Source organism: Phragmites australis, chromosome 22 (assembly GCF_958298935.1).
Source record: "Phragmites australis chromosome 22, lpPhrAust1.1, whole genome shotgun sequence".
NCBI lineage: Eukaryota > Viridiplantae > Streptophyta > Magnoliopsida > Poales > Poaceae > Phragmites > Phragmites australis.
In genome coordinates this window covers 6,558,718-6,572,887 of record NC_084942.1, presented here as the reverse complement: position 1 = coordinate 6,572,887, position 14,170 = coordinate 6,558,718, and the positions used below count along the sequence as shown (strand labels likewise).

Below are 14,170 nucleotides of genomic sequence, written 5' to 3'. Positions count from 1 at the left end.
ACTTATAATCAAACACAGAAAATTAAAAAATATATTAAGAGAAACTTCATCAGGTGCTACTGAGGGAAATGATTCGGACAATTAAATTTGAATCAATATTACACCAGTGCCAAAGAAAACATGTGACTAAGATAAATCTGGAGTTACAAGGGGGTATAGAATACGGAGTTATTAGTAATTTTGCAATATGTGAATAATAAACAAGTCCTAAAGCTGGTACAATGGTACAATATCCTGGAGAGGCATTTGAAACCTAGGTTTCTACTTTTTCTTCCACTTCTTCTGACAGGAAATTTAGATTCTAATTCAAGTACAGTAACTTGTTCGAACAAAGAAACAGGGGGTAAGAGATGTTCATACACCAGAAAATAAAGACTATATTAACAGGCGCTGCTGCGGAGAGTAGTCAAACAACATCTCAAAGGTTTCAACTCACTAACTCACTAGTTATCTTGGGGGCATTGTGGATTTGGAAGCATAGCAATGCATAGGTCTTCAATGAGGCTTCCCTAAGGGTCCAGGAGATGCTCCACGAGGTATCGAACTAAGCTCGCCTATGGTGCTTAGCCAGGGTCAAGAATCTTAGTGCCCTTTGGTCGGGTTATGATAGATCTTTTTAGTGGTTCTGTTCATATCTTTTAGTGGCATGTATATGACTTCTTGATTAGAGTGAGTGGGATATAAGTTCTCTCCGTTATAAAGGTTACTGTAACCAAACTGTTTCTTTTCTCTTTTAATATAAAGATATGCAGTTCTTCTACATGTTCGAGTGAAGAAAAAAAAAGACTATATTACCAGTCAAATCTGTTGACATATAAGTCATTATGTTGAAGGTAAGAAATATTTAGTGGGAAAAAGTCATTAGATGTGAAACAAAATCTTACAAGATGCGTTAAGTTAACCATAACACAAAAATACAACAGCATACAACTATACCACATTACAATATTCATGAGAATCTACAAGAGCAGAAATAAAGATGTACGACGACCTGCAGCTGCAAGATGCTTTTAAGTGGCCTGCAGCGATGCAACCAACACAGGCCAGAGGTCATATTCCTTTGAAGGTGGATTGTTCTATAAAAGCAGGTCGTTTCACTGCATGTGTGTTTAACTTGAGAGGAACGCGAAATCAATATATGTTCATTACTAGTGCCATTTCTGCAACTTCAGTTTCTTCAAGACCAGCCCAACTGAAAGTCATCTGCAGGCACAGAGAAAACAATGGTCAGGGAGAAGGTGCAAATGCAACGAATTGAGAACCCTGTCCATAGACGGGTAACCTTCTCCAAACGCCGGGAAGGACTGCTCAAGAAGGCAAGAGAACTCTCAGTGCTTTGTAGTGCTGATGTATGTATCATCATATTTTCCTCTTGGGGAAGTTCATGAACTGGCAACAAACGGGTGTGTTCTCCGAAATTCATGTCCTTATGTGAATGTGTAAGTGTGCTAGCACTTCTAAGATGTTTTCTTTTTGTGCACAAAATGGAAGAAATATGCAAAGCTTGGTTGAGAGGTACCAGAGCATCACAGCAAGAGGTCAAATGAAAAGCTAAACTCTACAAAGCCAGGTCTACCTATTCACCTTGCAAAGCTTGAGGAAACTTTGTAACAACTCTAAAGAAGCATGTCTATTTATCTTTTAAGTTCTTACATGCTAACTCTTCAAGTGAGCCCCTGGATGAGCTTGGGTACATCGCATTTAGGTGCAACAGAGGATAACATGAGTGTGCAATTTCGTGAAAAGAAAAGAATAGATTGTCCTATTAAGTAAAAAAAATGACATTTTGTTCTATTTTTCTAGATAATGATGCCAATTATAACTGATAGTCTTTATCTTTTACGCCATATAACAGGTAACAGACCATGAGATTTACTTGCTAAGGGAAGAGATAGGTTTACTACAGCAGGGATTAAGGTAAGCTTCATGTTCAAGACGATAAACCAATACATCTCTTGCTATTGCATTGAAGATGGGCTGCAGTGGCCTAATGAGACATCACGAGTTGCTAATACATTACATGCAGCCTGTGTTGTTCTGCCCCTCTGCAATGGACTTGTAACATATTCAGTAAATGTGCATCTTACATTCTATCATGAATTATTGACAGTAATTTAACTACGGTTTAGTATCACTGCAACATGACATGACCAACATGCAAAGCAACAAATACAAAAATACCAACAACAAAAGTTTTGAAGCCTTCATTTGTGATAAAATATTCCCAACTTCTTACTTTCCGTACAAGCAATGAGTGGGAAGAAATCTTACAAGTGATTGTCAGGGAAATAGGGACTTAACCGATCTACTGCTACTGTAGACAAGGGTTTCAACAGGTGACAATACAAGTTTGGAACTACTTCATAGGAGGTAAAGACAAGTAGTAAACATCACCAGATAAACATTACACACTCAGACACTAACAGCAGGAAGCTAATACTAGAAAAAGAATTGCATCCAAGCTTGCGTAATAACTCTAATTATTCTATTATCAAGAAAACTTGCAACTAAATTTGATTGATGAAGCATTAGACTACCAGACATCATGAAACAGTCCAATAATGATGAGCTCTGTAATCAACAGCATGGATTGTAATTTGTATCCAACATGTACAAATACCTCATCCAACTTTAAAGTAATAAATGAATCAAAGCAGGCCCACATTTGGAGGGGGAGCAGAGCACATGAGACTGGATAGACTGCATGCGCTAGAGAAAAGTCTTGAATAATGGATTTACCACACACGCTCCACAAAGGCAAGACAGCTTTTCTTCCACATTTATTTTCTCATTCAGATTAGGAAACAGAACCAATTGAAACATCTTTCACCAGATGCAGATCATCCAGCAGGAGATTCACTTTCTTGAAAATAAATGTCTCATAATCTTCTCTATGATTCTACAAAGGTTCCTTCAATTTCAGCACATGTTTTTTCTCTCTTCACAACACAAATAAACAAAAGAAAAGGAAGTCTGTAATAGCAGAAGCTGCACCAAAAGAGAAGATGGAAAATACTTAAATTAACCAAGAACCAGATGAATTGACATTATTTCATATCGTGAGAAAAAATTCTGGTTAGTAGTTTAAAATGCATTGTTAAAATTCTGAGTTTGATGATACAGATATTTTTTTAATGTTCAGGAAATCATAATGAAATCAGCAAGCGAAATTCTTGAACAGAAGGTAAATAGTAGGCCGATGTTTTGTAATATTTGTTTGGAAATGAAATCCTTGACCTTATTCTTATAAAAGTAGCATAAAGTGCAAACTAAATTTGCAATACATATTTATGAGTGGAAATAAGTTACAGTTGGTACTTAGTACTTTAAAATGCAATGCTAAAATACTGAGCTTTTAATGCTAGAAAACATTCTTTGACGTGCAGGAAGGCATACTGAAAGCAACAAACGAATTTTTTCAAGAAAAGGTAAAATAGACAGATAATTTGTAATATTTGTTTGGAAAATGGCAATTTCTTAGCCTTACATAATTGACACTTCTATACAGAGTTAGCATGAACTGCAAACTCAAATTTTAAATATGCATCGAGGAAGGGATAAATAACAAATTTGACTCTAAATTTAGGCTTTTGTGCAAATCATCCCTCAACTTCACAAGGTAGCAACTAGCAAATTTATAGGACGAGTCAATTTGCACCCTCCATTTGCTTTGTGATAGAACCTATCAAGGACCTGTTATGTCCTAATTTTCAAACCACGTAAACATGCAACTACACTTTCATCCAAATAATTAATAATTGGCCTAGATTAAAATGACACCAGAACTCAAAGGGTTATTTCCTCAATTCAAAAAGATGAGATGGTAATCAATTCCCCCAGTCAAGGGCTCAAGGCAAGTCAGAAGCCACTGACCAGAAACTGGATCTGGACGACTAGGCAATGACTATCCAGTGACTAGATCGAAGGATGTTGGGAGGGAAATGAAGAAAAGGAAAGGAGGGAATGTAGAGGTGGGCCACCGGCATACCTGCAGACCTGCAGTGGCCAACCTCTCCATCATACTCTCCCTCTCCACACTTGAACAAGCCTCTACCCCCAGCCCACATTCACAACTACAACTCTCTCCTCCCCATGCCTATCCCTCTTCCCACTGTCCCTCCATCTACCTCCTCATTCGTTTCCCTCCTTCCAGTGCAGCCTCTCCCACCATTGATCCCTCCCCCATCTCCTACACAGTCATGTACTGCATGCATACCATCTCAATACCCGCTGGCAATCCTCAATGTCACATCACCTCACACCACACTGTTGTGGACAAGAAAGGAAGACCTCACCATGGCAAGCAAACGGTGATGACAACAGCTAGAGTTTTCTATCTCCCTCTCTACATGCCTCTCTCGAGTGAAGTCAAGGCTCCAAGTTATCCAACTCAGACCCAGTGGACTACTAGTTGACAAATTGATAACTCAATACCTAGCAGTGTGTTAGATATATATATTGCTCTGTGTACTATCCTCAGACTATAAAGGATTTCTTGCATATTATCACATGTACATGTGTATATATACTAGCTCATGATCTCCAGGGAATACAAGTTGTTATTCTTAACATGGTATTAGAGTTAGGTTATTTTTAGGGACGCAACAACTCGTCCCGTAGATCTATTCTTGTCTCTCTTCCCGTTAGCTTCCTCACCCCGGCCGACGTCCCCACTGACTCCACCCACCAGTGCGTGCGGTTGCAACATTTCCGATCAGATCCACGCACCTCCGGGTCCCTCCGCCCGCCGTCGCGCTGGCCACACGGTTCTGCGCCCCTCCACCTGCTGTCACGCCGGCCTCCGACCAGATCCACGCAACTTCGGCTCCCTTCGCGCCAGATATGTTCCATTCATGCCCCCACCCGCTCTCCTCGCGCCGTCCCGCCTTGGATTCGCCTAGCTGTCGCCCGGCAACGGTCCAATTTGTCGGCGCATGCCTCCGCTGTGCACCTCCGCGCTTGGACCCCGTCAGGCCCGACCACCCCTCTGTGCATGGTTGCCTTTGAGTCGGCTCGCTCTGTCCGAGTTTGTATGTTGGTTTGTTTGTAAAAGAACGGACGCTAGGTATATATAAAAAAAGTTTGCAACAGCAAGCCGCTTCTTTGCGCTCTCGCCGTAGACAATCGCTTTTCCTTTGCGCTCTCACTGTCGACCACCACTTTTCCTTTGCACTCTCGCCGTGGTTCATCGCTACTCGCTGTTGCTCACCGCTTCTTTTGCGCTCTCGCTAACGTTCTTCACTTCTTCAAGATGTCATCAAGCGTCGTTTCCATTCCTCGGTGTTCGGTGATCTTTAATGGTGCCAACTACCAGGACTTCGCGTAACATATGCGCGTTCACATGTGCGGCCTTCATCTTTAGGGTGTTCTATGTGGCAACATTCCTTGTCCATCTTCCCTTGAGCTTCCAACAGAGCCCGTGCAGCCATCTGTTGAAACCGGAGACAAAGCAACTATTGACATCACCACAACTGCTTATGAGAAGGTTGTTTCCGCTTATCAGGAGGCTTTGGAGTTGTACCGTGATCGATTGTTTGACTGTGCTAAGTGGATGAATGATAATGCTCATGCAACGTCTATTTATTCTAATTGCTAGTGTGGAACATAGGTTTTCTTACGAGATTGTTGAGTTCTCTACTACCTTTCAGATGTTGACTCATCTTCATCAGACACATGAGTCGTTTGGGGATGCTCTCTATCTGTCTGTTGTTTGCCAGGAGCAGTCTCTTCAGCAGGGTGATGCAACAGTTGATGCATTCTATGCTCAGATATTGGATGTGTGGCGTCAGTTAGACTCCCTTTTTGTTACTGGTTGCCACTCTTGACAATGTTGCTTGGATCTACATGCTGAACGTGATTTTCAACGCCTCTACAAGTTCCCGACTCGCCTTTGTCTAGAGTTCGAACAGGGTTGGGCTGAGCTGCTTGCTCGACATCATTGTGTCACGCTTGTGGAGGCTCTTACAGAGCTGCTCAGAGGAGACTCATCTGCAGCTGCCACTTCCTTCAATGTTGGTTGCTCGTTTGTCTGTTGCGCCTACGTCTTCGACTACACAATCATCTGCTCCTCGTGCGACTCCTTCGCCCCCTGCGGCCTCTTCAGGCAGTACTGGTCGCTCTCACTGAGCCTACTGCAGCAAGGAGGGTCATGTTGAGACAAACGATTACCGAAAGAAGAAGCATCTTCAATATTCCTCTATTGCTTCTACCTCGGCTACCTCCTCGACTACCTCTTTGACTGACACTCAGCAGGAGATTGTGATGCTGCTTCGTCGCCTGGTTGCTACCTCTGGCTCTACTACTCTCTTCTGTTACTGAGAGACCACCTTTTACTTAGTCAGATATTTCTCCTTGGATTCTTGACTCAGGAGCATATTTTCATATGACTTCTGATTCTTTCGGTCTGCCTTCGCTTCATCCTCTTGTTTCTCCTATTCATGTCGTTATTGTTGATGGTACTTCTCTTTCTGTTGCCGGTAGGGACACCCTTAGCACTTTTTCTTTTAACATTCCTTCTGTTGCTCATGTTTCTCAACTCACCATGCAGCTTATATCCGCTGGTCAGCTTACTAACTATGGTTGTCGTGTTATCCTAGATTCTGACTCTTGTTATGTTCAAGATCGTCGCATGGGTGCTCTGATTGATACTGGCCCCAACGCCATGATTCTCAGTGTCTACAAGAGCTTAACTGGCTTCGTCTTCCTTCCGGTGTCGCCGCCGGTCTTTCTGCTTCCTCGACTACTGGCTCCTTCAAGCAGTGGCATCATCATCTTGGTCATGTTTGTGGGTTGCGTCTATCTTCATTAGTTCGTCGTGGTCTTTTAGGGTTTGTCTCAGGAGATACGTCCTTAGATTGCCAGGGTTGTAAGTTTGGTAAACAGATTCAGCTTCCTTATACTCATAGTAAGTGTCTGAATATCCTTTTGATATTATTCACTCAGATGTATGGAGTCTGGCTCCCTTTGTTTCGAAAAGGGGATCATAGATATTATATTATCTTTATAGATGATTTTCTTGTCACACTTGGATTTATTTCATTTCTTCTCGTAGCGAGGTGTTATCTATATATAAGCCCTTTGCCACTATAATTCGCGCTCAATTTGACACCCCTATTCGTGTTTTTCGTGCTGACTCTACAGGCGGATTTCTTTCTAGACATCTTCGTTTTTTTCTTGCTGAACAAGGTACATTGTCTCAGTTCTCTTGTCTTGAAGCTCATGTTCAGAATGGTGTTGCTAAACATAAGCATCATCATCTCCTTGAAATAGCTTGCGCGCTTATGATTGTCTCTTCTGTTCCACCTCATTTTTTGGATGAGGCAGTCTCCACTGCCACATACTTGGTCAATATTCAACCCTCCTCTGCTCTTAAAGGTGGGATTCCTTTTGAACACCTATGTGGATGTCTTCCTAACTAATCCTCTTTTCGTCTTTTTTGCTTTGTTTGTTACGCTCTTTGTGGCTTCTCGCCTCTCGTGAACGTACCAAACTGACCGTTCAATCTGTTGAGTGTCTTTCTTAACTACAGTGCTGAGCATAATGGTTATAGGTGTTAGGACCCTGTTGCTCGCCAGATGCGTATTTCTCGGGATGTTACTTTTTATGAGTCTCATCCATTCCATCCTCAAACCTCCTTCCACTTCTTTAGCTTCATTGGTTGAGCCACTATCTTTTCTCACTTTTCCTGCTACACTCATCACTATTTCTTCTCATCCTAGGACACCGTTGACACCTCCTCTTGTTGTGCATTCTTCTTTGGTGTCTTCCACACATTTTGCCTGCACCTCACATGCTACTCCTCATTATGGTCTTATTGAGCATTTTTCTTCCCACAACACTCATCATTCTCGTGCTGTGTTATATCCTACTGTGCCACTTTCTGATGAGCCTTCTTATAGTGATTCAGTTCCTCCTTCCTCTCCTTGTTACTCTCTTCATGATCGCCATTCGATTCGTCCTCCTGATCGGTTTGGCTTTGCTGATGTTGTTCCTGTCGAGCCGTCTTCTTACCGTGATGCTGCTGTTTATCAGGAATGGCAGCATGCAATGGCAGAAGAGCTTCCTGCTCTTGAGCGCACCGGCACGTGGGATTTTTGTTTCTCTTCCCCCACATGTTCATCCTATCACGTGCAAGTGGGTTTATTAGGTTAAGACCTGCTCCAATAGTTCCCTTGAGCGTTGCAAGGCTCGTTTTGTCGTCCATGGTTTTCAGCAGGAGTATGGTCGCAACTATGATGAGACTTTTGCTCCGATAGTCCACATAACCACAGTACACACTCTTCTTGCTATTGCCTCTGTACATCAGTGGTCTATCTCCCAGCTTGATATCAAGAATGCCTTTCTTAATGGGGAGTTGCGTGAGATCTACATGCACCCACTGCCAAGGTACTCTATTCCTCAGGGCATGGTTTGTCGTCTCCGTCGCTCTCTCTATGGTCTTAAGCAAACCCCTCGGGCTTGGTTTGAGCTATTTTCTTCTGTGATCATTGTAGCTGATTTTTCTACTAGTGATCATGATCTTGCGCTTTTTGTTCATACTTGCTCTCGTGGTCGAACTCTTCTTCTCTTGTATGTTGATGATATGATCATTAGAGGAGATAATTATGAGTATATTACTTTTGTGAAGGCTCATCTAAACGATCAATTTCTTATGTTCGATCTCGGTCATCTTCGCTACTTTTTTAGGATTGAGATTTCTTCTACTTCTGTGAGATTTTTTCTGTTTCAAGAGAAGTATATTTAGGATCTTCTTTATCATGCTTCTCTCACTGATGAGCGCACTGTTAAGACTCTTATGGAGCTTAATCTTCAGCTTTGGTCCATTGATGGTGAACCTCTTGTTGATCCCACTCGCTATTGTCATCTTATTGGGAGTCTTGTGTACCTTGGTGTCACTCGTCCTAACATTTCTAATGCAGTGCACATCCTCAGTTAGTTTGTATCTGCTTCCACTCAGCTCTACTATAGTCATCTTCTGCGTGTTTTGCGCCATCTTCGTGAGACTATCTCTCGTCGTCTCTTTTTTCCACGCCCCAGCTCTTTACAGCTTCATGCTTATTCTGATGCTATTTGGGCTAGTGATCCTTCTAATCGCTGGTCTATTTGCGCCTACTCTGTTTTCCTTGGTAGTTCTCTTATTGCTTGGAAGACTAAAAAGCAGACCGCAGTTTTTCGTTCTAGTGAAGAAGCTGAGTTGCGAGCCATGTCATTGTTGACAGCGGAGCTTAGTTACTTACGATGGTTACTTGAGGATTTGGTGTTTCTTCTCCTGCACCTACTCCTCTTTACTTAGACAATACATGTGCTATCAGTATTGCTCGGGATCCGGTGAAGCATGAGCTCACAAAGCATATTAGTGTTGATGCTTCTTACACACGGACACAGATACATGATGAGGTGATTGCTCTTCAGTGTGTTACTTCTGAGCTTTAATTGGCTGATTTCTTCACAAAGGAACAAAATACAGCTCAGCATAGGTTCTCTCTCCAAACTTAGTGTGACTGATCTCTCATGAGTTTGAGGGGGAGGTGTTAGATATATATATTGTTCTGTGTAATATCCCCAGACTATAAGAGGTTTCTTGCATGTTGTCACATTTACATGTGTATATATACCGGCTCAGAGCCCCCAGAGAATACAAGTTGCTATTCCTAACACAGTGAAGTAAGTTCTTACAGAAAAGCAGAGCCCTTACCGATTAAACCAACTTCAATTGAGCTCTGCTGTTTTCAATCTTATACAAACTTTTGCATATTTTCTAGTCATTTATATAGCTATAGCACAGGTTTTTCATGGATGATGGGTATTTCTAGTGTTATAATTATTGCAAGTATCCTATACAATATGATGTGTATCACCTTAAATTTGCATGTGATCGCAAATATAGGATATAGTCTCATTACAAAGTTACAAAAATTAATGATACAGCTTGTTAATTATTTTCTCATTTCCAATGGCCAGGTGAAAGAAAAGAGTGAATTTATGAACATTTGCTCAGTTTTTTTTGGATCTTCGTATTCCACACAATAAACTGCAAATGAGAGTTGCTTCTTTACAACCTAATAGTTCAGAAACAACCATCTTCGCTGGTATTTGGTGTGTGTGTGTGTACCTGTAGGACATGTTTAGTATTTGTATCATTCAGACAGTATGTTGTATTAAATAACATTTATGCATTGAACGGTACTGTATTATGGTGATTCTTCTCGCCTGTTCACTGGAACTACTTTTGCAATCTAAGTGAGGCAGACTTTTTTTTTTTTGGCATCCACAGCGTTATGTGTTAGCATATTCACAGACGGAAGTACATGTCATAATCGTGCAGTCTCACTGATCCAGGATGCAAACATGGTCTACCGCTCCATGAAGAAAACCTAAAAATCATTCGAAATCATGTGTTTTGCACTCTCGCTAGTCTTCTATTGCGCAAGCCATATGTTTTGCGTGAAATTACAACTTTGTGATGTCGTAGCAAATTACAAGGCCTTAGTTGAAGAACACGCGTAGGGGAATACAGAGAAACAGGTGATAAATTCGCCCCTTGCTTGTTGCTACCAAAATGCAATTTTTACACGGTTCAGTGTGGGGCTGGACGCAAACAAGCAGCATTATGCAGTGCGAGTGTAGGGTGGAGACGGCGGCGGCGAAGGAGGAGGAGGAGCGGCACCTGGGCGGTGGGCCGGTCAGTCAGAGGAGCGCGATGAGGACGAAGAGCAGGAGCGCCGCGACGAAGGAGTACTTGACGGCTGCGGCGAAGATGGCGGCGGAGATGAGCGCGAGCTGCAGCAGCAGCGAGGCGCCGGCCCAGGCGAGCGCGCCCGTAAGAACCACCGCCGCAGCGTTGGCGGGCTCCGGGGACAGCAGCTCCCCCCACCGGATCTCCGAAAACGCTGGGAGGGATGGGCCACGGCGTTCCTTCTCCCCCTCTGCCGGGGGCCCACCGTCGCCGTCGGACGCTGCGCAGGAGACCACGAGGCGGGGGCCTCGCGGGCGGAGGAAGGATGAGGTTGGGTTCAGGGGTTTGGAGTGGAGGAGCAGGTGAGGCGGGAGGCGGAGTGGGAGTGGTGGGATTAGGGTTCCGGCGTGTGCCGCCATGGGTGGGGTGTGGGGGAGACAGGAGGAGGAGCACGAGGGAACGGAGGAGTGGTTGTTCAGGTGTGCAACTGGAGACTCGTCTGATCCGTCCGATCAGGAATCAGACGGAACAGACTCCAAAGCCGTTGATGGCTTGAGCCGTTGAGCGAGGAATTTTCTCAAGAATGTTTCTCATGCAACAATTATCTATCCAAATTAATTTTACCTATTGAATTCGTTGTACAATTTTCATTCAACCGTATATGTATGACAGTAGCCCCACATGTCCATGCCGTCCACATGCGGGCATGTCACGGTTTCACATGTTCTGACGGGCACGTCGCGGTTTCACACGTTCTCACGTGCGTTTGGTCCTCCTTCACGTCCCTATGCGCATCGAAGTGGTTTCTACTCGTATGCTCCCTCCCCTAATCCCCTCCCCAAGTTGCCATCTCCACTCCTCCCTCCCCATCCACAATCCATGCGCCCCTCGGCTCCTCCTTGTAGCGCTGCCAGGATGCACCCTCCTGAGCGGTGTTGAGGGTCTCGACGCGGCCGCGTCCCTCCACCTCCACATGCTCTTCCTCCCGGTGCCCTGCCTCCTCCTCAAGGCGCTCAAGGTCATCGGTGATGGACGCATCTGGCTCCCCGTCCCCATCTGGCTACAACTCCTCTAGACCATCCCCGCCAACTCGTTAGGGACGGTCTCCCTGCTCCTGGTCGGCATCATCACTGGCCTCATGATCAACCTCGTCCTCTCAGCCTCATCAAGGTTGTCGTCCGCCGCCCTCACCCAGCCTACAATGCCAAGGACATGTACATCGTCGTTGTCGTCGCCACCGACCACTGGTCCTTCCCCAACTGCCACTCCTCCCGAGCCTTCCCCATGGGTGGTGCCCTCCACCGTGAGGCACTCTTCCTCTGGGCGGTCGCGACATCGGCGTCCAGGGTGCTCCTTGGTCGGCACTACGTCCTCGACGTCGTCACGGGGGCTTGCCTCCACATGTTCAAGTCCTGGCTCAGCTCCTTATTCTTGAGATTCATGTGCGCTCACAGCAGCTTTCTTGTATGCCACATATATATGTTTAAAGGTGTTGGATGTTTAAAGTTTTTGCATTGGTATATTGGTTGGATTTGCATAATTTGATGTGAAGAAATTGACTACTTGCCAAACTTAAAAATGTTACCTTAAGGTTCAATTTGACGCATTTCAGTTTCTCTCCGATTTATATAGGATATATGTTGTTCACCTTTTTTTTAAAAAAAAAATGTTGTGTGTTCTTTTTGTCCAAAAGATAATGAAACATATAGTTTGTTTCTCAAGATTACATGAAAAGTGGAAAACTAAAACTCATGTTTCAATCATTGTTTGGTTAAAAATACAATCAAGGTTGTAGCAAGATTGAGAAATTCAGACAATAGTCATTTCTTATCAAGTGCAGAGATTAGCTAGAAAAACTGTGAAAATTATTTTCATTTTAATCAACTCATTCAAGAAGGCGGCATTGCATCTTATGGGCTACCTTTGCTCCAAAGGCGCCAAAGATGATGTCAATGCCACTTCTGAAAATAGAACATCATCAAGGAAAGATGACTGTACGGCCGCAATAAGAGCCAACAAACAATGGAAGCATAGCAGTGCTTGATGTAAAGATCAAAGAAAATACAATTAACAACGGTACATTACAACCGGATGGTAGAGAGAAGGTGATGGTAGCTTTAGATGATAGGATCGGCAATGGTAACAATGTAGAGTTGAAAGGGCTCTCAGGTGAGCATGTAGTTTTTGGTTAGCCAGCTTGGCTCGTAAATGTGGCACCTAAAGCGGTAGAAGGTTGGTTGCCTTGGCGAGCAGATTTGTTTAAGAAACTTACCAAGGTAAATTACTGCTTTTTTATGTGTCTTACATATTCTGCAATTTCCTTGATACAAATTACTTGAATAATTAAATGATTTTTTTTTTGTGTTGCAGATTGGACAAGGAACTTGCAGTATCATGTACAAACATCGGGATCTCGAATCATGGAAGATTGTTGCACTAAAAAGGGTACGGTTTGTCAACATGGATCCCGAAAGCGTGCGCTTCATGGCTAGATAAATTCATATTCTTCTAAAACTGGATCATGCAAATGTCATAAAGTTTAAAGGGATTGTAACATCTCGTGTATCACAAAGTCTGTATCTTGTTTTTAATACATGGAACATGACCTTGCTGGTGTTGTTGCAACTCCAAGCCTCAAGCTCACTGAGCCCCATGTGGTTTTCATACTACTCTTCCATCGATCACTTAGAAAACTTACATGAACTAAAACTATAACACAAATATCAAATAAAGTGCTTCGTTCAGTAGCTGCTTCATGGCTTCGATCATTGTCACAAAAACGGGGTTCTTCATCGAGACATCAAAGGCTCAAACATGTTAATTGACAGTAATGGAATGTTGAAGATTGCAGACTTTAGCCTGGCAATATCCTATAATCCCAACAATTCGTAGCCATTAACAAGCCGTGTTGCTGTAGATATGTGGAGTATAGACCACCAGAGCTCTTGCTCGGTGCCATAGAATACAGTGTTGCTGTAGATATGTGGAGTATATGGTGAATTGTGGTAGAACTGTTTGCTGGCAAACCATTCATGCCAGGAAGAACCGAGGTATGAACTATTTGTTATTTTGCTTTTGGACATCAAATATAAGCCATTATAAGTTTTATTTTCAGCTTTTGTTATAGCTTTTGCTGGATGAGGTCTCATGAGTCTCTTTGAAACAATATTATGCTAGGTGGAGCAAATTCACAAGATCTTTAAGTTGTGTGGGTCACCATCGAACAATTATTGCAATATTTACTTAGCGCCGATTTTTAAAGGTCACAGTGATTGTAATTAAATTTAAAGGTCAGATAGCTTCTTTGCTTTGTAATATTTTCGTGACATACCCATGCCTCGCCTCACTTATAAGTTATTTCAATAAACTTGTGTTAACTTGTTTTGATTCTATCACATCATTAGTAATGATTTACTTTTATCTGCAGAAATTAGTATTGGACTTCAAGTCGACACTTTGCTGCATGATGATGACAGCTTACAAATTCATTTTGGC

General features: G+C 43.0%; 1 protein-coding gene and 1 pseudogene across 1 annotated transcript; one reads left to right on the top strand and one right to left on the bottom strand.

Moving 5' to 3' along the window:
- Positions 1–833: 833 nt before the first annotated feature.
- LOC133904823 (uncharacterized) lies at positions 834–11,187 on the bottom strand. The gene is made up of 2 exons (XM_062346399.1): positions 10,667–11,187; positions 834–1,203 (listed from the first exon to the last, which is right to left on the bottom strand). Exon 1 carries the CDS (start codon positions 11,092–11,094, stop codon positions 10,687–10,689), a length of 408 nt encoding a protein of 135 aa, XP_062202383.1. The 5' UTR covers positions 11,095–11,187; the 3' UTR covers positions 834–1,203; positions 10,667–10,686.
- A 275-nt stretch (positions 11,188–11,462) lies between these two features.
- On the top strand, positions 11,463–13,957 carry LOC133904490 (probable serine/threonine-protein kinase At1g54610; annotated as a pseudogene).
- The last annotated feature ends 213 nt before the right edge of the window (positions 13,958–14,170 follow it).

Excerpts from the sequence above, each read along its gene's own strand:
- LOC133904823 (XM_062346399.1), bottom strand. The coding sequence starts at position 11,094 with ATGGCGGCACACGCCGGAACCCTAATCCCACCACTCCCACTCCGCCTC.